Source organism: Carcharhinus amblyrhynchos, chromosome 23 (assembly GCF_965287045.1).
Source record: "Carcharhinus amblyrhynchos chromosome 23, sCarAmb.v2.hapA, whole genome shotgun sequence".
Lineage (NCBI taxonomy): Eukaryota > Metazoa > Chordata > Chondrichthyes > Carcharhiniformes > Carcharhinidae > Carcharhinus > Carcharhinus amblyrhynchos.
The window spans coordinates 39,294,658-39,320,556 of record NC_137346.1 but is presented as its reverse complement, the minus strand read 5'-3'; the positions used below and the strand labels follow the sequence as shown (position 1 = coordinate 39,320,556).

At 41.4% G+C, this 25,899-nt stretch overlaps 1 protein-coding gene across 2 annotated transcripts in view; it reads left to right on the top strand.

The window, feature by feature from the left end:
* The window catches only part of dtx2 (deltex 2, E3 ubiquitin ligase), a 54,129-nt gene that overhangs the window by 14,655 nt on the left and 13,575 nt on the right, over positions 1-25,899 (top strand). The window contains exons 2-4 of one of the 2 annotated variants that reach the window (XM_080210586.1): positions 2,383-2,965; positions 19,273-19,331; positions 23,288-23,443. In XM_080210586.1, the coding sequence (XP_080066712.1) occupies positions 2,383-2,965; positions 19,273-19,331; positions 23,288-23,443 (798 nt within the window). The remainder of the gene's footprint in view (positions 1-2,382; positions 2,966-19,272; positions 19,332-23,287; positions 23,444-25,899) is intronic. The other variant, XM_080210587.1, reaches the window with a different exon arrangement.

Here is a 25,899-nt window from a genome sequence, read left to right as displayed (position 1 = left end):
TTTGTATTTGTCTCGGCCTGAGAGGTGAAACGACTGTATGTTAACCTAAAATAACAGCCACTACTTAATGTATCACTGTTCTTGATTTATTTTCCAATGCTATGAGGAATATGCAACCTATTTTGTGTGCAATTACTTGAAGGAGGAAAAGGTTTTTAAACTGTTGGAATATCAATAGGGTTGGACTGCTCGGAAGTATAGATAAAATATTATTTGAGGGACACGTGGGCAAGATTGTATAGAATGGTTTTACAGCTGTCTGTACACTGACACCATGGCCTTCACAGGAAACCAGAAAGAATAACAGGAAACTTGTGAATGCAGAGGTGATTGTTGCAACCACAGAATAGTCCAGCTACATTTAATTGTTTTGTATGTAGGACAATTAGAAAATGAATTGCATCTGTTTGTGCATTTGGTTCGTAGGGTTTGAGATGGATGAGGTTTTGTGCAACTAAAAGCAACAGTGTAAATCTGACAGTGCTGTTGGAATAGACCTAGAAGGTTACAACTAACTCCTGTGAAACGTCATTTTGTAGTGGTCCCACCACAATATGGTTGACCCTGAACTGCGCTCCAAATTGGGTCTAGCAAGTTACTCAGTTGAGTTAAACAGCTACAAGATTAAAACTGAATGAACCACCCAATATCAACCTAGGCACTGACACAAAGGCACGCACAATCCACTCAAACCTTGCAAACTCGTCATGAACACATGATGCTAAAATTGAATGATAACCCACAGATGAGTCAAGAAACAGTCCAACGTAGTCATTCAGCCAACTTCCCAGACAGCTTCCTGTAGGACAGACCCACCAAAGGTAATGGAACACTTTCATATAGGGTCTGGAGGGAGTGACTTCTCATCCAGTCGCATGATATAGTCAGCAGGAAATCTTCCTGTCCATGTCTGACAATCACCTACTAATTAGTACTTCTCCATGTTGAATACCATTTGAAATAAAACATTGGTGCATAATGTACTAGGACCTCGGTGTCCAATGTCAAGCAGCACGAAGGGATATAGATATTTTGTGAATGGGCAAACATTTGGCAAAGAATATAATAGGTTTGTCCACTTTGGCAGAAAGAATAGAAAAGCAGAATATAAGTTAAAAATTAATAGCAACTGCAGAAAAGTTTTTTAAAGTTTATTTATTAGTGTCCCAAGTAGGCTTACATTAATATTGTAATGAAGTTATTGTGAAAGTCCCCTAGTTGCCTAGTCTGGCATCTGTTCGGGTAGACTGAGGGAGAATTTAGCGTAGCTAATGCATCTAACCAGCACGCCTTTCAGACTGTGGGAAGAAACTGGAGGAGACAGTTCTCACGCAGAGACAGTGGGTATCTAACCCCAGTCCCTGGTGCTGTGAGGCAGCAGTGCTAATGTCGCTGTACAGAGGAATCTGGGTGACCTTGTACATTAATCACAAAATTGGCATGCAGGTACAACATGTAATTCAGAAGGCAAATGGAATTTTGGCCTTTACTGCAAAAGGTATGGTGAGTAAACATAGGGAAGTCTTGCTGCAGCTATACAGGGCATTGCTGAGACCACACCTGTAAGTGTGTGTACAGTTTTGGTCTCCTTATTTAAGGATGGATATACTTGTATTAAAGGCAGTTCAGAGATAGTTAGTTCCTGGGACAAAGGGGTTGTCTAATGAAAAATGGTTGAGCAAGTTGGGCCTGTATTCAGTGGAATTTAGAAGATCTCCTTGAAACATAGATTCTGAGGACACTTGACAGATGTTCCTGCTGAAAAGATGTTCCCCCTCATGAGGGAGTCTAGAACTAGGGGCCATGGTTTCAAAGTCAGGGATTTCCTGTTTAAGAAAGATTTGAGGAGAAATTTTTTGGGGTTTATTGATCTTTAGAATTCTCTCCCCCAGCAGACGGTTGAGATTGTATGTATTCAGGGCTGAGTTAGACTGATATTTTTGATCTACAGTGGAGTCAGGGTTTAAAAGGGGCAGGCAGGAAAATGGGGCTATGATCTTATTGAATGGCAGAACACTCTCAAGGGGCTAAGTTACCAATTCCTCTAATATACTAATCAAGCTGAAGGACAAATCTACCAGATTGGACTTGCAATAGGTGATGAGAAAACCAACATGATGGAAAAATCTGTTTGACCTTGTGCCCACCAGTCTACCTGTTACAGATGCATCCTGTATTCCCTACACTGTTGTGCTCCATAAAGCCAGTTAGTGAAGGATAGTACTGGAATAAATCTTTACTCAGTCTACAGAGTGAAACATTACAAGCACAAGCCTTCTAAAGGGGAGGATTCCTGTTTCTTGACTGTGTGATCATAAATCTGTGTTTTACTGTGTGTTCTCCATTTTATTTAATTTCCCTATTTCACAATCTTTTTTACAGGGAGAATGCGACGAGTGAGGAGGCAGCTTTACGCTCAGTCATCTGCACCAGGACAGGGATTGTCCTGGCAATGGGAGAATGATGAAGGTGGCTGGACGGCCTATGAAACGAACATCTCCATTTTCATAGAGGAGTGCCTCACTGGACGGCAGCAAATAGCTGACTTGGGGCAATTTGGTTACAATTACATAGTGGATTTGACCAGCTCATCTCAAATAAATAGAATCACTGGGTTCAGGAGACGAGTTCAAAGACTTTCTGATGCACCCTACCCGTCAGCTGTTCTTGGACCAATTCACAGAGGTCAAGTCTGCTCTTGCAATCAGTGTATAGCTTATACTGGTTCTGGACCCATTTTAAATCGTAGTCGACACATTGTCTCCAACTTAGCAGGCCCTTCTACTCAGCTGACTTCTAACAGGTCATCTCTAATGATGCCTCATAACCATGGATACTCCCCTTATAGCAAGAAGTCAGCATCTATGGGCCTAATGCCTGTCACAAGTTCTAATTGGCCTGGTACTACAGCAACTACAATAGGTCAATCTGCAACCTCTGGTACACGTTTCACCAATGGTTCAAGGTATAGTATTAAACATTAATGCAGTACATTCATTTACAATTGAAAGTGCGTTGAGGAATTGATGATACAAAACCTTTTGGCTTAATCTAGACTCTACATGGAAATACCGAGGGTGAATTAGTAGCTGCAGTGTATTAAATGCAGTCAATGGCACAGTGATATAACAATTGGTGCATTCTTTTTTCCATATATTTGTCTGCCTAGCCTATATTGTGACTTTGGGAACACGTAGACTGGCCGTGCATTGTAGCAGTCTCTCAATATGTCTGGGGAAATGTATGTGACCAATTGGAATTAAACTCTTTTTGAGCTAATTCTGTTTTAAACCAAGTTTACAGCAACATACATACTCGTACATAATAAAACATCCCAAGGTGCTTCATGCATTACCAAACAAAATTGGGCATCAAGTTACGAGGATACACAAGCCAATGGGGGCAGTATTTGTGAAGAAAGAGGTTTAAGGAGGGAATTCCAAAACTTAGAACCAAAGCAACTCCAGCCACCAACAGTGTATCGATGAAAATTGGGGATGCGCAAGAGGTCATAATTAGAGGAGCACAGAAATTGAAGATTGAGAGGCAGAAAAAGTTACATAGATAAGGAGAACCAAACGATTGAAGGGATTGGAAAACAAGGTTAAGAATTTTGAAATCAACATGTTGCCACATTGAGAGTTAATGTAAGTCAGTAAATGCAGGGATGATGGGTGAGCAGAATTTAGTGTAAGTTAGGATATTCCTATTTGAGGATTGATACAACAGTACAGACGCTCTCATAGGGAGCACAAAAAAAACCAAACAAATACAATGCTATTGTAGATAATTCACAATACAGCAACAAAAATGTGTGATATAAAAAATTTGAAGAAAAGCAAAAATGTTCTTGTGTCTGGCAAATACTTATCCCTCATTTAGCATCCTTGAAATACAAATTATCTGATCATTTCATAGAATTGATACAGCGCAATAGGAGGCCATTCAGCCCATCATGTCTGCACTAACTCTCCAAAGGCACAATTCACCTAGTGCCATTCCCCTGTTTCTCCCCATAACCGTGTACATTTTCCTTTTCAGATGAGTCTAATTTCTTTTTGAATGATTCAACTCAACCTGCCTCCACCACACTCAAGGAGGTGCATTCCAGATATTAAGCCCTTGCTGCTTGAAAAGATTTTTCCTCAAGTTGCTTTTGCTTCTGTTGGCAATTACTATAAATCTGTGCCGTGTCCTTCTCAATATATTCACACATGGGAAGAATTTCTTGTGTAGTCTGTTCTGACCCTTCATGTTGCAGAATACTTCCATCAAATTGCCTCTTAGCTTCTCTTATGAAAGGAGAATAGTCCCAGCTTCTCCAGTATATCTTCTGTGACTGAAGTTTATATCATTGCTGTTTTTGGGACCTTGCTGTATGCAAGTTGGCTGCCAATTTTCCCCACGTTGCAAGAGTTACTACATTTTCAAAAGAAACTCATTGGCTGAGAAGTATTTGAGACTCCCTAAAGTTCTGAAAGATGCTATTTTAATATGTTAATTTGCAGTAGTGGTAAGAATATGAACAGGTAAAACATAGCAAGTTTGGTCTATTGACTTTGATAGGGTTGCAAAAGGGCCACATTAATTGCATTGTCTCTTTTATATATCTTTTCATATTGCATCATTTATAGAAGTGCCACGTAAGGAATGGACCAAGAGATTTTTTTCACTCGCGTGCATCCTCAGTCATTGAGTATATTCAAGGTTGAGGTCAGTAGGTTTTTGGGCATTAGGGGAATCTAAGGATATTGACATTGGGTGGGGAAAGTAGAGTTAATGTACAAGTTCAGTCATGGCATTGTTGAACGTGTAGCCTACTCCTGTGGCACGGTCGGTTAAGGACGACGTGGTGGCTGAATGGTTGTCTCAGCACCAGGCATACTGGTTTGATTCCGGCCTTGGCTGACTGCCTGTGTCGCATGTTCTCCCCGTGTCTGCATGGGTTTCCTCCAGGTGCTCTTGTTTTCTCCCACAGTCCAGAGAAGTACAGGTTGGTTGCATTGGCCATGCTAAATTACCCCCTGGTGTCCAATGATATGTAAGTTAGGTGGATTAGCCATGTAAATGTGTGGACATGGTTAAGATGCTCTTTTGGAGAATTGACGCAGACTCGATGGTTCAAATGATCTCTTCTGCACTATCGGGATTCTATGATTCTCCTATTTTTATTCTTGTGTATAGCCATAGAATTATGTTTAAACTTCATAAATTTCTGAACAGAAATGTTGAATACTATAGCTACTTGTTCTCAACCTACCACTAATGGAGTGCTTTCACCTATCAGCCATCATCATCAGTTGTTCATAGTCAGAAGTCAGTTTGAGAGACATTAGATTGGATACTGAATGGGTTTAAATTAAACATGCTCTTTGGGAGGTTGGTTGAAGAAACAGGTGGAACCCAATTTGCTGTTGAAGGCACTGATCACAGAGAAGGTAAATGATTAACTTATAAACCACTTGGTGATCAGTCTGTGACTTCAGTTTAATATAAAGTGCTTCGGACCCACAACAGCCCATATAAAGAAACTAAGCATACTTTCTGCAGGGCAGTTTAGCAGAACTCTAGTTGGAGTGAGATTCTGTGCTGCTCTGCATTGGGGAGGGGGGTTGAATTAGGACCAGTATTCTGTTTTCCAAAGACAAATTGACTTCAGTTGTCATTCTTCGCAAAAATGATGTTTGAAGTGCTTTGTTGGAGAGATGTGATGGGTGGGAGCCCCTGCTCCTGACTTATGTGTGTGTTGTTTTAGGATATCATTAATCAGATGCCACTAAATTAAAATAATTACACAAACTAAAAGCAGGAACAGGCCATCTGGCCCCACTCGATAAGATCATGGCTGAAGTTAAAAGAAGAGACTTTGCATTATCCATCCAATCACTTATATCCAAGCTGTCTCTCAATCCCCCTCCCCCCCACTTCCTCCCCACTTTCACACTGACATGAGAGAATCACTTGAAATAAGCTGTTGTTTTTGGCCTCCTTTCCTCTGCTTTGCTTGATCAATATCAGGAACATTATTTAATATGTGGAAATCTTTAAGGTACCTTGTTCTTTGGAATAATAAAATAAATAACATTAGCCTCTTTTGAATCTATATTGTGTATATTAGACAGTAGTTGCTAGGCTTCCTGAGGCTTTTCCTCCTGATGATGATGATGATAGCCAAGTTTTGTTCTTCCTGCCTGCCTGGTTATATTTATCTGCTATGCTGAGCTCTGGCAAACAGTATACATAATTAAAAGTTATTGGCAAAAGGAACTGCTATATACCAAATCCCCCTCCATCCTGACTTGGAACTATGTCGCTGTTCCTTTACTGTTGCTGGGTCAAAATTCTGGAACTCCCTTCCTAATAGGACTGAGGATGCTCCTTCAACACATGGACTGTAGTGGTTCAAGGAGGCAGCTCACCACCACCTTCTGAGGGCAATTAGGGATGGGCAACAAATGCTGAGCGATGCCCACCTCCCAAGATGAGTAGTTCACATTGAAAGCTTCAACCCGAATAGTGCTCTTTCATTAAATTATTTTCCATGTTTACAAATCATTGCCTGTCTGGAGGGAGTGGGGGGGCTGCATTATCCCTAACCGTAACTTTATCTGTCTGATAATAATTGGTGGGATGTTGGTGTCTATAATGTAGTCTATAAACACACTAGAAATTACAGTCACTGATTAATTTTTCCATGTGTTAGTTTACTTTTCTGCCTTTCAGTTTTAGCAGTAGTACTAATTTAATTTAATTGTGGATTAGAATGTTTAAGAACACCTGTAAGTTCTGCAGTTTTTGCAACATATTAACTTTTCAGGTTGCCTGTATTGCATATTTTCTTGGTCTCTTATAATTACTATTGGACTAATTACTCATTTTAATAATCCAACTGGTGCCCAGGCTTATTTTATGCAACACAACTTTATCTAATTCTATGCTAATAACAACAAATGATTTTTGAGCTTTCTACTTTTCCTGGCCTTTTCATCAGAATATATTTCTTCCTCTTTCTGCTTTATCTGCTCTCATCCTTGTCACTTGTGTCCTTGTCCTTGCTTCTGTCCCCTAAGACACTCTCCCACCTGCCCCACCACTCAAATGCAGTCAAACTGAGAAGATGATCAGAAAGCTCAGAGCAACACACAGCAGATCTAAAAATGCAACTGAAGAACTGGATATAATTACGTAAAACAACAACTGTGGAGAAACAGAATTCAGTCAATTGCAGTTGATGATCCGAATCTGAGACATTTCCTCTCGACTCTCAGACCTGAAATGCTGATTGATTGACATCTGGTTTTCTTCACGTTTGCTGCCTAACTTTCTTTTCTGACCTCTCTTGCCTCTGCGTGTGTTTTTTTGCCTTTGCCTCTTGTTTCTACCACATTTGCGTCTTGCCTGCTTGACTGGCTGCAGACACCACCACCTGATAACAGAGCCTCCTGTGGTCACCAGCATAGTAGGTGAGAAGATCCCACTCGGACATGACCAGCTGCCAGCGAGTATTTTTGAGGTTACTGAGAGAAAAAGTCGGTGGTTTTTATTTGTAGCAGTAAGCTGTGCCTTCTCACAGGCCACTGACTGGAAGGAAAAAGATGCTGTTCCATAAATGATTTTTGGAATTTGTTCATTTTGGGCAAGTGAGTAATGCTTGCAGCTCCTTGCAGATAAGCCTGCAATGAGTCAAGGTTATGGCAGATCCAGTTCAAGGTTTTTTTCCACAAAAACGAAAAGTTGCAGATGCTGAAAATCTGGAGTAAAAAGTAAAAAATGCTTGAAATATTCCACAGATCTGGAGAGAGAGAGAGAAACCGAGCTAATCTTTCAAGTTTGTGACTGATCAGAACAGGTTTTCCCACCTTGTCTGTAAACCTAGTAATAGTGACGATGGAAATAGCAGCAACATTTCCTATAGTTGTGACATAAGCTATTTGTTGATATTAATAAGTGATGCATATCTGTCTTTTTCCATTGCGCAGTAGACATTTGCCACATCATTAAAAATAAAGCTTCACTTTAGATATTATGATATAGGAATCAGATGGCTTCAGGCTGTTTCCATCTCTCTAAGTTGGTATTGCGTCTCATGCTGTGCATAGTTCAACAAATATTCAGTTCTCCAAAACTGTGACTGTTTCATACGTCATCCCTTAGTTTCACAGCTCAGCATAATTCTACCTTCGCTGGGCACCCAGATCCATGATGTGGAGATGCCAGCATTGGACTGGGATAAACACAGTAAGCCATCTCACAACACCAGGTTAAAGTCCAACGTGTTTATTTGGTAGTAAACGCCATTAGCTTTCGGGGTTTGCCCCTTCGTCAGGTGAGTGGGAGTTCTGATCAGAAACAGTGTATATAAAGGCACACACAGTTTATAGAATACTAATTGGAATGCATGTCTTTACAGCTAATCAAGTGTTAAAGGTGCAGACAGTGTGAGTGGAGAGAGCATTAAGCATAGGTTAATGTCTCCAGACAGGACAGTTAGTGAGATGTTGCAAGCCCAGGCAAGTTATGGGGGTTACCAGATACTGTGATATGAGGCAACCTGTTGGACTTTAATCTGATGTTGTGAAACTTCTTACTGTGTTCACACAGATCCACGCAGTGTCCAAACCAGAAGTATGCTGTGATGCTCATCTGGGCCAGACGGTTTGCTGATTCACTGTGAAGTTCTCTTTGAATGGAAATGGCCACTTTGTTTCAAGCCTGAACTCTGAATAGGATTGGCCCAACCATGAGGCCGTACCTTCAGGGTCAAATGGTCTGCCATTGCTTGCTGTGAAAATCCATGTTAGAAAGGCCACTTTGTTGGGTGAAGGTCTGAAGGTGATGGACTTTGGGATAGAAGGGTTAAGAGGAAAACAACATGCAAGCCACTGGTGATTGCAATTTGGGCAGGGCCAATAAATTCAGCTCCCCTGATGTAAGTGAATGTGTCACCAGCCAATCATCCTGGAAGACCTCAGTTTCTCTTCCCTGTTTCTGCTAAGTAAAGCAACTGTAACTAAAACAGAAATAGAGACTAGAGCAGAAGTTTTTAAAATTTCCACTCATGTTTCTGCTTTTGTTTGTTTGATCAAGAGCTAAAGCTATTACACGTTGATTTGAGAGAAAACAGTGTCTGCTCAACATTGCACATGTTCAGCTGGGAGTTGCTGGGGTAATGATCAGAACAACTTGTGAACACTTGCTCATGGCCAGGCATAGGATCTCTCCAGTGCAGAGGATACCATTCAGCGTGTTGAGTCTGCACTGACTCTTCAACGGAGCATCTTTTCCAGGCCAACCCCCTGCTCTTCCTCTGTGTTACGTAATATCTACCCCATATATTTACCCTGTAATTCCTCTAACCTGCACATCTTTAGACACTAAGAGGCAATTTGGCATTGTCAGTTCACCTAATCGGCACACCTTTGGACTGTGGGAGGAAACCAGAGCACCCTTACAGACACGGGGAGAACATGCAGACTCCACACAGACTGTGACCCAAGTCGGGAATTGAACTCAGGTCCCTGACGCCCTGAGGCAGCAGTGCTAACCACTGTGTTGCTGTCTTCGTAGAACTGCACCCCAGGCTCCTTCAGCAGTTCAGTGAGAAAGGAAAAAATTCACCAAGAGGTGAAGAATTTAGATGTATTATGAATAGAATATGAATAAATAAGATATCTATTGCAACATGAAGTTAATGATCGTTAATAACCTGTCAATCATTAAAAAGCCAAGATATAGCCCTGCAGCAACAACTAACACCTCTACACAAAATTGTGTATGGCAGGCCTAGTGAAGCCATTTGCACAGTATCACTTTCATTGATACCGGAAATCCCCCCACCCCTCCAGTCCCCTGACGGCTTAGTAAAGTTTTTAAAAAAATTGAAGGTGTTTTGGCAATTTACATTAAAACACCACTCCACACACTAGAGCCAGATGTTGCTTTCTGCTCTTTCCTTTCGGTTTTCTTCACCCTCATGTTATTGTTGGAATGCAATTTCACAAGTACCCTTCCCAAATCGACCTTCCTCTTGTGTGTGTCTGAATGGCAAGTGTTGTCAGAACACTTGACCCCAAAGCAAATCATAGCATAGTCTGATTCATCCGTGTCTATTATTCCCACATGCCCATCCTTCCGTTCTACAAAATGTCGACCAAGCTCAGAGTAACTGATTGAAATTTTCTTCACCATTAAAGGAATGTTAAGGCCAATTGTATTTTCCCAACTGAGATGAATCACTGTGCCAAAGGATTGGGAAGAGAAAGAGGGGAGTCAATTGTCTGTGTGTTCCAACACTTGGTCTGTATTGAATGGATCCTGTTTTGTGTTTGTGCTAGGTGAGGACAGTTTGGCAACCCTAGCTGTGATTCTGCCCAGAGTCAAATGTCCTGCCAAAACCTCCTGTTTGACCCTGCATGAGGTCTTCGTGCACTAAGCAATTGCAGTACTCATGAGGCTGCCAAATTTGAATTGAAGAAAGTTTTGCAATCAGCTGATAGAACAGTGTTCCAGAGCATTGTGCTGACATTGATAGCTGTAGCTCTTTCCTGCAATTTTTCCACACCACTTCTTGGTCAGGCTACTCCACCAATAGGACTGAGAATAGCTGGAGAGTTGGTTATGACGAGCATCATTGCAAAAGTGGCCAAAGTCAGAAGCAAGCATCCATTTTAGGGATCTAACTGTCAATCTCATGTTTAACCACACAAACCAAATGATCTGTTGCAATCCACCCCCAGTACAACCATGAAGCATCCCTGTAATCTTATAAACATGACTGAAAATACTATCTCCTGAAGCAGTTAACAAAAGATAAAATGGTGTCATAAGGTTAAATAATCCTTTAAGCAAATGCTTAGTTAAAGCTTTTAAGGGTGCTGCAAAGGAGGAGAGAGCAGTAGAGAGGTGGCAAGGTCAAGGGAGTGAAGTGCAGTGGGTGTGAAAAATTGGAGACAGAACTGGGGGAACGCTGATATCGGAGAGGAGTGTGGAGCTGGAGGAGGTTACAGAGGTAGGTTGGGTTAAACCCACGGAAGGATTTGAATACAAGGATGAGAACTGTAAATTCAAAACTTTGTAGACCTGAAGCCATTATAGATCAGCAAGCAGCAGGTGATATGTCAATGGAACATGGTGAAAGCTCCTTTCCTGAGGTTGGTCAATGGGTGACCAACCAGGAAAGGATTGGAATGGTCGAGCCTAGAAGCAACAAGGTCGTGGATGTGGGCTTCACCAGTGGATCAGCTGAGATGGGTGGAGTCAGGTGATACACAAGTGTAAATAGGGGTCAGTTACGGAGAGGATATGGAGTCGGAAGTTGTAGTTACAAACTGTCTGGCTCTGCTAAAGATGCTGTCTAGAGTGGAAGTTTGTGCTAATTGAAAACTGACACATGCGAGCTGGTGGAGGGATTGAAAGGGTTGATGGCAAAACAGAGCTGCACGTTATCAGCATATGTATGGGGTTTGTTTTTATCTAATAGGTTTTCTTGCATAGTGGGCTAACTTGTCCTATGGGCCAAGAGGCAAAATGTTTTACTTCAATCCAATTCTACAGTTTTGCTTTCCTCACCGTGGGGAATTTCCACCATATCAGACAGTTGTGGCACCTCTGGCTCTATCAAAAGGAAAGTTATTGATTTATAACAAACCAATGAACTTTACTCTCTTTTTAAAGGGAGAACTGAAAGCATCAAAATAATCTTCCATGACTCTGCGGTGAAGATGTGAAGCTGCTTCCTGTAACATTTTGTTTGCAATTCTTAACCCTTTGTTTTTAACCAGCTATGTTCAATAACCCTGACAAAAAGACGCACGTTACAAGGAGAGCCAATTCTTTCTTTTGAAACAAGTGGCTCTGTGACATTGATGATCACGTGCCTGGAAGACAGTTATGTTTAGCTCTTGGCTTTTTAAGGCAGATGTAATCTGTGGGGAAGTGGTCTAAGTAGATCCTGAGGTCAGCCAGGGTTTAGCAGCTGTTTGCTGAGGGAAGTCTGCCAGGAATTTGTGGAGTTTTGGCTCCATGTCAGGAATGAACGTAGGCACCGTTTCTCATTTCTGTCCATACTTTTGACACGTGATGTCTGAGTTGTGTCAGCTATTCTCATTATCGTCAAATATTGGATGAATGTTGTCACTGCTGTGGATGAGGTAGCAGCCATGTGTATTTTTAAGAAATATGAATGCGCTTAAGCAAAACACTTCAAACAATTTTTGAGCTCTTGGCCTGGGCAGCAATGGGAACACTATATTTGCCTCCTGTGCAAGAATTGAGCAAGACCTGGTCACTGTCATTGATAGGTTCACACCTGTGGGTTGGTTAGATTTGAAGGGCTGGGCTTTGATGTTTTAACTAGCTTGCTTTCTCACAAATTAATGACCCAAACCCACCCAAATTGTAGTCATGAGATGGATCCCTGTTTCATGCTGATGTGAAGTGCAGTGAAGTTTTGTTCATCCAGAGTTGTCAGGATTTGGAACACCAACTGCAAAGGCGATGGAAGTGGCTTCTGTTAAAAAAAACTTTAAAAGGGAACCAGAGATCTTCTTGAAGATGAGGAGTTTACAGGGTTATGGGCACAAAAGTGGGGCAGAAATGTGGGACTAATATGACAGCTGTTCCAAAGATTCAGAAGAGACATGGCAGGTGATATGGTTATAAGTTTCAATGATTCATACTGTAAGTATTTTAGGAAATGAGAAAAGAAAACTGCGGGTGGGAATGGGAGAAGTGGGGAAAAGATGGATAAAACCTGTTTGACTTATGTTTGTCAAATGCTATTAATACTATTATATCTTCTCTGTAGCCAAATCATTTTGCTGGAGGATGGTGGGCCGATGGAAATGTTGGTTGTCGTTTCCATTCATTAATGTTGCAGTTTGGTTAGTTTGTACATAGAGTGAATGGCAAACCCCTAGGCCTTGCCTGTCGCTGTCTAAAGTTGCTTATTCATGACTCAGTGTCAAGTCCAAGGTTGCAATCTGATCAGGCTCGGTGGCCATTGTTTACAGATGCATCCAGATAGTGGGTCAGGTCAGGGCCCAATTCTATTCTCATGCAACATCAATGCCTGCTTATTTCAGTCCTGGTCTATTTTCTCTTTACTCAATCCAGTAGCTTGTTGCTGAGCCCTTTTATAGGACTGTGACTGATCAGGAATTCTTTATTTTTTAGGCTACCTCAGAGTCTATTTTGTGAGTTAGTTTTGTAGCTGGATAGACAGTCTTGCAGGAATGTACTCTTCTTGTCATGCTAAATACCCATATAAGCTAGTGGATAAATTAAGTACATTCCTTCCAAAGTTTAGCCTCTTTGTGCATAACAAGCCTGAAAAATGTTTGTTGTTCTTGCTCTTTAGCCCAATCAACCTGCAGCCTTACATAATATAATAATGTCTGTTAATATCACACTCTCTTCCCCCTTTCTCCCCGTCCTGACTCCCACCCAAAAAATGCTGCCGTGGTGTAAGTGTGCAGTGTTTTTTGCCACATGATCATCAAAACAAATGTTAGTTGCTGTTAGCAACAGAATTTTGTTCTGCCATTTTTTTCAATAATGAATGGCTAATCATGCTTTCTGTGTGTCTCAGACATCTGAAGCCATTTATTTGGCTGAAGCACTTGGAAAATATACAGCTATTCTGATAGGTGTAACACAAAACCAGAAAGTTATTTACTTTGGCTGGTCTCACCTGGAGGTAGAGTTGCTGCCTCTGACTAGGGGTAGCCAAAATGAGCCTCTGTTCCCATTCTTCTTTATTATTATTCAATGACTCCTTTCGTAATTTAACACTAAGATAAACAGTTGTGATGCTATTCAGCCATTATAGCTGATCCTGTTCTCACCTATAGTATACAGGTTGAGCAACATTTTACCTTCTGTTCTACCCTTACTGCTCTGAAGGACTTTTATTTTGCAAATTAGCATTAGTGTGGTGCTTGGAACAAGTGATGGAGCCAAAGAACTCATACATTTCCCATTTACGATCTATTTTTGTGAGAGCTTAGCTGCTAAAGTTAGCTCTTCCTCCAGATTGTCTTCTTGGGACCTTGGAGCTGCTACTTTGCGATGCATCCTTTTGTCTGATAACTCTTATGTAGCTACAGTTTCCTGTTTGGACGCTTCTGAAAATAACTTGCACAGAGAGAGGACTTCCTTCTGGTTGTGTCAGTCTCAAAACAATGATACTGATGAATGGGTCTGGAGTTCCCATTTAACCCTAAACATTACTGGACCTCGCAGGTGAGACAGAACCAATACTATGATGACTGGAATTAAGAGAGAGAGCAGGAAAGTTTTGTGAAGCTGTGAATTGCACAATGTTAGCGATTGAACCAGAGATCATTCAGTACATTTTCCTTATTCAAAGGATAAGGGCTTCGCTGTCTAGAATCATAGAATCCTACAGTGCAGAAGGAGGCCATTCGGCCCATCAAGTCTGCACTGACCACAGTCCCACCCAGCCCTATTCCCATGACCCCATGCACTTATCCTAGCTAATCCCCCTGACAGTAAGCAACAATTTATCATGGCCAATCCACCTAACCTGCACATCTTCGGAATGTGGGAGGAAACCGACGCATCCAAAGGAATCCCACGCAGACATGGGGAGAACATGAAGACTCCACACGCACAGTCACTCAAGCCGGGAATCATAGCCGGGTCCCTGACGCTCTGAGGCAGCAGTCTAGGCTGGAATTTATTGCTTATCTGTTACTGCCCTTAAGAAGGTAGTAGTGAGCTGCCTTGAACCACTGCAGTCTGTGTGGTTTTTGTACAGCCACAGTACTGTTAGGGAGTGAGTTTCTAGATTTTGATCCAGTCACAGTGAAGGAATATAGTTGCATTTCCAAGTTGGGACAGTGAGTGGGCTGGCAGGAAACCTGTGGTGGTGGTGTTCTCATCTGCCTGCTGCCCTTGTCCTTCTGGAAAGTAGTGGTTGTGGGTTTTGGAAGGTGCTGTCTAAGGAGCCTTGAGTTCCTGCAGTCGCATCTTTCAGATGGTACACACTGTTGCTGCAATGCATCATTGGTGGAAAGAGTGAATGTTTGCGGATGCGTTGCCAATCAAGTGGGCTGCATTTGTCCTAGATGGTGTCAAGCCTCTTAGTTGTTGGAACTGCAGTCATCCAATCTTCTGATGTATGCCTTGATGATGGTGAACAGGTTTTTTTGGAGTCAGGAGGTGCAGGATCCTTGCTGCAGGATTCTTAGCCTGTGACTTGCCCTTGCAGCCACTGTATTTATTTGGCCTGTCCAGTTAAGCTTCAGGGCAATGGTTACCCCAGGATGCTGATAGTAGGGGATTCAGCAATGTTATGCCACAGAGTAGGGTTGATGGTTAGATTCCTTGTTTTTGGAGATGTTCATTACCCTGGCACTTGTGTGGCTTGAATGTTACTTACCATTTGTCAGCCCAAGCCTGGATATTGTCCAGGTCTTGCTGCATCTAGACATGGATCGCTTCAGTATCTGAGAAGTCACAAATGGTGCTGAACATTGTGCAATCATCAGTGAACATCCCCACTTCTGATCTTATGATAAAAGTAAGGTCTTTGGTGAAGCAGCCGAAGATGTTTGGGCCTAGGATGCTACCCTGAGGGAATCCTGCAGTGATGTCCTGGAGCTGAGATGACTGTCCTCCAATCAAAACCATCTTTAAGAACATAAGAAATAGGAGCAGGAGTAGGCCATCCAGCCCTTCAAGCCTGCCCCGCCATTCAGTAAGATCATGGCTGATCTGTCATGTCTCAGTTCCACATTCCCGCCCTCTCCCCATAACCCTTAATCCTCTCGCTTATCAAAAACCCATCAACCCGCGTCTTAAAAATATTTAGCGAGGTAGCCTCCACCACCTCAACGGGCAGAGAATTCCACAGATTCACCACCCTTTGAGTGAAGAAGTTCCTCCTCAACTCCGTTCTAAACCACCCCCCCCCCCCCCCCCCCCCCACCCTTATCTTGAGGCTGTGCCCCCTAGTCCTACTGTCCTTTCTGAGCGGGAAGAGCCTCTCCACCTCTATCCTATCCATCCCATTCATCATTTTATACGTCTCAATGAGATCTCCCCTCATTCTTCTAAACTCTAACAAGTACAAGCCTAGTTTATTCAGCCTCTCCTCATAGCTCAACCCCCTCAACTCCGGCATCAGCCTAGTAAACCTCCTCTGCACTCCCTCCAAGGCCAAAATATCCTTGCGTAAGTACGGCGCCCAAAACTGCACACAGTACTCCAGCTGCGGCCTCACCAATGCCCTATACAGCCGCAGCAAGACCTCCCTACTTTTGTATTCAATCCCCCTCGCTATGAAGGCCAGCATCCCATTAGCCTTCCTGACCACCTGCTGCACCTGCAGGCTGGGTTTTTGCGACTCATGCACAAGGACCCCGAGGTCCCTCTGCATCTTTGTGTTAGGTATGACTCCCAACCTGTGGACAGTTCCCTGATTCTTATTGACTCCATTGCTGGAGCTCTTTAATGCCACACCCTTGTCAAATGTGGGTTTGTTGTCAAGGACACTCACTCCATGAAGTGCTGTGGACTACCAGTAGCAGCGAGATTGTACTCAACCACAATCTGTAATCTCATGGTCCGCCGTATCCCCCTATCATAACCACCATGCCAGGTGAACAACCTTAATTCATCTCGGCACCTCTGGAATCCAACTCTTTGTCCATGTTTGAACGAAGGTTGTAATGAGGTCAGGAGCTGAGTGGCCCTGACAGAATCCAAACTAAGAGTCAGTGTGCAGGTTATTGCTAAGCAAGTGCTCGCACTGTTAATGACTCCTTCTGTCACAGTACTGATTGACTGATGGGGCAGTAAGTGGCTGATTTGAATTTGTCCTTCTGTTTCTGGCCAGGAAATAACTGGGTAATTTTCCGTATTGTTGCTGTTGTAGCTGTACTGGGACAGTTTTGTTAGTGATGCCGCAACTTCTAGCGTATAAGTCTTCAGTACTATTGCTGGAATATTGTCAGGGCCCGTTACCTTTGCAGCATTCATTGCCTCCAGCTGTTTCTTGACAGCACATGTGAATTGAATTGGCCAAAGACTGATGTTTGTGATGCTGGGGACCTCCAGAGGAGACTGAGATGGCTTATCCACTCAGCACATCTGGCTGAAGATTGTTGCAAATGTGTTTGGTCCTCCATCATTGAAGATTTGGGTGTTTTTGGAGCTGCCTTCTCTCAATTTATTTAATTGTCCACTACCATTCACTGCTGGATGTGGCAGGAATGCAGAGTTTAGATCTGATCCATTGGTTGTGTAATACTGAGCTCTATCTATCACATGTTATTTATGCTATTTAGCACACAAGCAGTCCTGTTTTGTAGCTTCACAGGTTGACGCCTCATTTTTAGAGCTCCTGGAATGCCCTCCTGCACTCTCTAATGAATTAAGGTTGTTCACCTGGCTTGGTGGTTATGATTGGGGGATATGCCGGACCATGAGGTTATAGATTGTGATTGAGTACAATCTTGCTGCTACTGGTAGTCCACAGCACTTTATGGATGTTCAGTTTTGAGTTGCTTGATCTGTTCATAACCTCTCCCATTTAGCACAGTGGCAGTGCCACACAATTTGCATTTATATAACACCTTTCTATCAAGACATACCAAGGTGCTTCATGGGGAAATATCAAACACAATTTGACCTTGAACTATGAGATATTTGGACAGGTGATCAGGTTTTAAGAAGCATCTTAGAGAAAGATGCATAAAAGTTAAGGAGGGAATTTCAGATTTTTGGGTCTAAACAGCATGACTACTATACTGGAGCAATGAAAACTGATGAGGCCAGAATTGGTATAGAAGTAGAATTTTATGCTGGTTTATGTATCAGTACGAATGTTTTGTGTTTCTTATCTCTGGAAACAAAATCCATTCCAAGCATTGGCTCAAGATACATTGTTCTCTCTTGGGTAGAGTTACATAGAAATGACCAGCCGTTCACCCTTGTCAATCCCTGCTAGTGTTTATCCTCCACAATCTAAACCTGTGTGCCTGTTCCCTTTTCATTTAACCACCTGTCTAACCTGTTTTTAATTGTTGATGTGGTCTCTCTTTCAGTCACTAACTCCATGAGCGCATTCCGCAGCTTTGTAACTCTCTGAGCACGGTAGGAAAATCACAAACAAGCGGTTGTATCTTAATTTTAAACTGAAGGACAATCCTGAAAAAATTGAATACAAAAATCAATTGAGATATTTGATAAAAGCATGATCCAGATTTACTTTAAAAAAAACAGTAGCAATATGAAGATCTTTGGGAGGAATGGCAGGAAATTGTGGTGAAGAGATAGAGCTATTGCAACTAACAAATGGAAAGAAGCTAAACTAGTATCTGCCTGGCTAAGTGGCAGCTCTCTCATGTTCAAACTCCAGCACACAACTTGAAGCATAAGACAGTCGGACACTTGCAACACTGAAGCAGTATTGCTGCCTTTAGGTGAGATTTTCATTCAAGGTTGAATCTACTTGTTCAGTTGATGTGAAAAATCAAATACTCTATCAATATTCAAATAAGTGCAAGGAACTTCTCCAAATACCTAACAGTTGCTCCTAAGCCAAGACAGGTTATCTGTGTATTTGCCTCATTGTTATTTGCAGATGCTTGTGCACATATTGCTTGCTGCTTTTACTTAAATGCACCTTGTGCTGTAAAAGTAATTCAGACTCTTTGAAAATGTGAAAAACCTCTATAACAATATCCTGTTCAGCTGCAGCACCCATTTTACCACTAAGATCGAGAGGTCTGAGGCTGTCTCAGCCTCTGGAATGGCTTAAATAAAAACAGAAATGTTCAGCAGATGAGCCAGTATCTGTGAAGAGAGAAACAGAATTAACATTTCAGGTTGATGACTTTTCATTAGAACGAAAAATCATCAACCTGAAGCCATGTGTTGGACTGGGGTAGGCACAGTAAGAAGTCTCACAACACCAGGTTAAAGTGCAACAGGTTTATTTGATAGCAAAAGCTTTCAGAGCACTGCCCCTTCATCAAGTAAGTCGAACCTGATGAAGATGCAGCATTCTGAAAGTTTGTGCTTCCAAATAAACCTGTTGAACTTTAACCTGGTGTTTCTGAAACCTGAAGCATTAATTATTTTGCTTTCCAAAAATACTGTCAGACTTGCTGAGCACTTCACATTTTACACTTCCATTTCAAATTTCCAGAATTTCCATTAGTTTGCTCTGTTTAGTATGATGTGGTCATTGTTTATCTTGTTCAATCCAATAACTTGCACTGTATTTGTGTTTTCTTTTGCCAGCATTCAGACATTGCCAATACAGCTGAATGGTCCAAACAATGTACTCCCAGCTTTTGCAGGTATTATGACTTTTATTATTGATGATATTTGGATGATCAGTAAAACAACTCCAAAAATTCCAGATTAGATGTATCCTGTTAAAAGACAGTGAACCTGAGCTTAACTTTTGATGTGGCTTCTAAAGCAAAGATGTCTTCTGGATGATAGGGATTGGAAGGTCTGACTTAGAGGGCATTATTCTTTCAGTCCTTGACACACACGAGTACATAACCTAGACACAGGAGAAAAAAGCTGCCCTGGCTACACTGAGTGCATGCAAACGTGACACCAAACCATAGAACTAGAATCGACTCCTACCCATTAGTGTTGAGCTAGCTGACCTCTTGTTGTAGGGCTACTACAGTTGACCTCAGCAAATCAAGATTCGAGAATGTAATTATAAATCAGGATTCTTTTTAACTCTTAATCCTTTCAAATAAGTTGTCTTCAGCTTAACTGATGCAAGGCAGACGTCTATCCAGGGTCACATGTTTTTGCCATTGGTCTTTGTTTGACTGAACAAGGTAATAAACACACACACACACACACACACACACACACATGGATGTAAGGCAAATTGTACAACCAGGGAGTCTGTTGATAATGTGGTGAATGCTTATTTGCCCTATCTGATTTGGTATTTCATTTTCACTTACTCAGTGAACCTTACAGGGAATCTGAAAGGTAATAGTTAGTTACATGGATGTGAGTGCTAAGATACAGTATCCTGTAACTCAGTGGACCACCATTTTCCATTACCATAAGAGTTGTATGAATGTGCGTGAGTGGAGAGAGAGAAAAGGCATCACCTGTCATAGTCAGATATGCTAATGGTAAGAGTCCAGTGATTTCAATTTGGCTTTCAGTAGCAGTAAGGCCACAGTCCATTATCTTGCTCAGAGAAGGTCCAAAGAGTGTGGAAAATGAATCACAATGGGGCAGTTGAATCTGCTACTCATAAGGTAAGCGTGAAATGCATTGTTGAGGCATACTGGGGGCATTACAGTTTATCCCTTATACCTTAACTTCAGAAAGCTTGATAATATGTTATTGATTTGTTATTGATAAGAAGATAAATGTTCTATTTTCTGCAATAGCTTTTCTCTGCAATAGTTTTTCTCTACAATCTGTGTACACCCATTTGCAAAGTTGTTTAAAGAGACTTTATCCTCAGTGATTTTATTCATCCGTGGGATGTGGGCATTGCTGGCTGGGCCGGTGTTTGTAGACCAAAAATAATTGCCCTTAAACTGAGTGGCTTGTTAAGCCAGAGGGCATTTAAGAGTCAACTTGTGCTGCAGATCTAGAGTTATGTCACACCAGACCAGGTAAGGATGGGTGATTTCCCTCACTAAAGGACAGTAGTGATCCAGATGAGTTTTTATGACAATTTCATCATTAGACTTTTCATTCCAGATTTATTTTATTGAATTCAACTGTTTGCCATGGTGGGATTTATATGCGGGCTTCCAGAGCATTAACCTGGATCTCTGGATGACTAGTCCATGATAATACCACTGTGCCACCACCTACCACTGGTCTTTCATGATTGGACCACTTGTTTAGTTTGCCAGTTAAGCAGTATTGTTTACTTTTTAGATTGCTGTAAATCTGCTGATTCATTTAAAAAGCCATGCCCCAAAAATTACACTGAGAAATACTAGTACATGAAATCATAACGTATTTGTCTGTGATTCTCTCTTCTCTTGCTCGAGGTAGCAATCCACTGATTTTAAATAGTTGACAGATGTGTTAAATGGCCAAGTGTTGGTATTATGGGATGAAATTTCAGGGCCTCAAAGACAGTTTTATTGATTCCTGGCATAGTTGTCTGTTACTTAAATAAATAAGCAGCCATTCTTATAGATGACAGTGAAGGAGCCATCTGCAGGAAAACACTGCACAAATTCTTTCCACAAATGACAGAGGTGCCCAACTTTGAACACACATCAATTGAAAATTTGCACTTCAGAAATTGTTTTCTGCAGAGACTTTTTAGAGTTCTGCCATGATCATTGTATTTTGGATTGATGTGCTTGTTCCAGTGCTAAGCCATCTTGTTTGAAGATCTTGGCAGATTGGAGAAGTGCTTTTACAGTGCTCGTAAACATTTAGCCTTAAAATTACAGATTTGCTTGTCAAGTATGTGCAACCATTTTAAAACTTGCTAAAAAATCATGAGTCCAAACTGGGTAAATGTTAGTTTGATAATATGCCGCCTGCTGTCAAGGGAAACGGTATCTGAAAGTGAAATTGGATGTTTATTTAACATAAGTACAGTATCGGTGTGGTCTGGTCACATTGACAGTGGCTCTCAAAAGCTGTTTAAATGGTTCCGTTTGAGCTCCGTCCCCAGTGCTGGCTTTTGCAATTGGGAAGTATCATTAGTCTACTTCAAGAACTCAGTGCAGCTCCAAATTACACTGAGAACCGAGTCACAATACTCAGTTCCAAACTTTTGTGATCTTTCCTTACAATTCGTTATCTGCACGTTTGGAATCAATCTTGTTTCTCTTTCACTGCACCATCTTCCATATCCCTTTTGAAACATGGTGTCCAATTACACACAGTATACTATATAGTTTGATCTGTAATGCACAATAAATGTCCCTGTAAAATCTTACTACATTGATACTGTCTACTTAACCTGATGTTCTTATTTCCTTATTAAGTGATCTTCCACACCGCCTTTAACATTGAAAATGATACATTTAGACATATTGTGATTCATTGGTGCATCTTTATAGATTCATTTTTTATTAAATAGCACTTAATCAAATATGCATTTGTATTTTTTTTGCTCATTGATACCCCCCATTTAATCTAATATACTAGTTTGTTCCTTAAACACCCATGACATCCTTTCAAATTTTGATTAGTGACTTTCAAAGACGCTTGTACTTATTTTTGAGCAGGGTGCTTTGCAAACTCAGATATAAACTGTTACTACTAAATTTCACCTCCTGAACTTCCCAAATGTTCTGTGCTTGGATTTCGGATTGCTTTTGAGACTATACAAATTCTGTTTGCCTTATCTGTGCTTCAGTGAACACTGACTTCGTTAACCATCCTGAAGTCAATGGATGACATTTTGGATCACTTATGCATGGCTTCACAGCAACAGTAGACAAAGCAGCAGTTTTATCATTATTTGCCCCCTTATCCTGGTCAACAATCATGGATTGCTTCCTGCAGGACAAGTTGCAAGCCAAGAATGCAGAAGAGTGAGAAAATCTTCTTTGACTCACATTAGCATTTAGAGAAACCTCAACCTTCTCCATGGAGAAATTTGCATCCAGTTGAGAGAAAACTGCAAGAGCTTTGGGGAGGAAGTTGTACAGAGCACTCCTTTGATTCCACAATTGTGACATATAATATAATTTCCAATTGTGCATCTGAGGGGGGGATGGAGCAGTCCTGCAGAGAGCACCTGCACCTAATACAAAAGATGAAGAGAATTTATTCTACAAAAAGAGAATGCAGTTCACTCTTTCCCACTTAAAGAGATTGCTAACCAAAGGCTGATGTCAATAATCTGAGCACCAGTGTCAGAACTGCTAGGCATTGATGTTTTCATTCTCTGTTGCAAGTTCTGTGTAGTTATTTAATTTTAGAGCTCTTTCAGTGCTACAGTAAAACACGTATCTGAACAAAGATTTTCCCTGATCCGACTGTTTGCGAAAATGCTGCTGTTGCCATGGTATTTACTCAGGCCTGCTGCCCTTATTGCTTATTCTGTGGGGTTTTGTTCACTCTTTCAAATCACTGGTGAGGCCTACAATGTCTGAAACTAATTGCACTTCTTTTTTTGCCTAATGAATTCATTTTGTCACTTGGTGATTTGGATTTTATTTATTCCTGTTGACTTCCTTCCTTTTTTATTTTCCCTGGTTCCCTTTTTAATTTATTTTTGTGTGCTTTATTTTGTTTTTTTTACCATTACCCCTGTGCATGCTGATGACCACTGAACCTGTAGGCATGACCGCAATTCTGATGTGTGCTGCTGGACTGCCTGTGTGCTTCACCCGCGCAACTAAACCCGTACACAATCCTGACTCAAGAAAAAGCGATAAAAAACTCTGCACTGTCCGAGATAAATCATTTAGGAGATCGAGGAAAATGTCCAAAAAAGGTAGTTAAGTAAAGACATTTCCTATCTACTTGCAGTGTTAATCTGTTTTCTTTTGCTCAGGGGGGAGAATTTCAAATTTGGTTGCAATTTGTTTTATTTTTATTCCTATATTTCACTCCAATCCAATCCTTCAAACAATGCTGCATTTTAATAACATTTTATTGGCTGATGTGGTTTTGAGACGGAGAACAGATTGCGGGTGTTGAGTGTGGTTCTGTACCCACAGTGCAATTTTAAAACACAAAACCACAAATGATGAAAATGGACAGCAGGTTGATTAGGATCTGAAAGTGAAAAATAGGTTTGATGCTTTGGCTTTGAACTTGATGGAGTGTGCCTGAAACATTAACCTGTCTTTCCCTTTCAAATGTATTATGGGCATTTTCCATTTTCAAGCTCTCCCGGGCTCCAGCTAAAACTTCAACTTGGTCCCGGTATTCTTTTGCACAGGTAAGTGATCTGGGTTTTTGCACATTAAATTAATGTTAAGTTTAAAGATCCAAAATGCTTGCATCCATTTCATTCTCTCTCTAAAACGTGATGTTTATCATTCACTTACCAAACATGCCAGATTTTATCCTATAAGGTGACATTCAATAATGGGCCTTATTCTCAAATTGAAGGCAAAGTACAACTTCTCATACATATTGCTCACAGCAAGATGCATGCTCCCACCTTTGAGTAAATGGATATCAACTTTGCAATTGCTGGGATTTTTATATATTAAAGTAAGTACACCATAATACATGTTGTGGAGTTATCCAATGCTCTTTGTCCATTTTCTTATCCAAGTGCTTCATGTTCCGTTCTCCCCGATATTCTTAATGAACCATAACATGGTTATGGTTACAACGAGGCCGTTCAGCCTATCATGCCCATGTGACTCTCTGCAAGAGCAACTTGTCCTACTTCTCCATAGGCTGTTCAATGCTTCTTTTGAAGCCCACGATTGTACCCACCTCCACTGCGCTGTGAGGCACTGCATTCCAGATCCTCTGCATTTGCTATGCTTTTTTAAAAAAACATCTTTCCTCATGTTGCCATTGCTTCTTTTGCAAATTACAATAAGTTGATGTCCTCTGGTCCTCGATCCTTCCATCAATGGGGACAGATTCTTGTCTATTCTGTCCAAACTCCTCATAATTTTGACCACTTCACAGAATCGCAGAATTGTTTCAGCAAAGGAAGAGGCCATTTGGCCCATCATACCTGTCCTGACTCTCCAAGCAAGCCATAACTTAGTGACATTCCCCTGCCTTTTTCCTATACACCTGCACATTGTTTCTATTCAAGTAATCATCTTGAATATCTCGATTGAACCTGCCACTATCATATTTTCAAGCAGTGTGTCCCAGACCTATACGCTTTGTGTGAAAAAGTTTTTTTTTCTCACTTCTAACAAATCACCTCTTAGTAATCTCTTCGAGACGGACAGACCTCGTTTCTCCAATCTATCCATGTATCGTTCCAGGGATAATTCCTGTGCAATTTTTCTGCACCCTCTCTAATGTTTTCCTGATGTGTGATGCCCAGAATGGGACATAATAATTCCAGGTTCCATATGCAACCTTAAATGTTTAAATTTATCAGATTTTGACATTATAGTTAGTTAATTAATGTACCACGCAAACGAGTAAACAGAGGTCTCTGTTCTGAAAACTATGTTTTGATTGCTGTTGGCCAATCTTCAGATGTGGAAGGGATGAAAAGTGTGATGTTTTTCCTTCAGTGCAGTACACCAATAGCACAATAATTATATGCTTTAATTAATAATAATTATTAAATAACAATAATTATTTTGTTATTTAATAGCCTGATCTGACATAGTGAGTAGTTGTCCCTAACAGGTTCAGTATAGATGTAATATTGGTGGAGTGTGGTAAAAGGGTGAGTCTTTTACACACACACACACACACACGCACCGCCCCCCCCCCCACACACACACACACGCACGCACGTGCACACACACGCACGCACGTGCACACACACGCACGCACGTGCACACACACGCACGCACGTGCACACACACGCACGCACGTGCACACACACGCACGCACGTGCACACACACACACGCACGCACGCACGTGCACACACACGCACGCACGTGCACACGCACGCACGCACGCACGTGCACACACACTGGAGAAGGAGAGTAAATTCAGAGACAATTACAGCAGCTTCACAAGTGTCCCTTCCAGCATCGCCCTGGGAGCTGTATGGCCTGGGATATCGTGTATGTCAGGAGGGTAGCTGAACGTAACAGTTTTGAAATAAATGATTACCTCTGTTATATTCTGATCCATTCCATTGATGGATATTTTACTAAATAAAAGTGTAAAATATGCTCTCCAAAGACCTGGTTAAACGCCATATCCTATATTTCTTACCAAACATTAGACCCGCGATCGAAACTCAATCTGTGGCAATTTATCTGATTGCCAGACAGCAAGAGGAG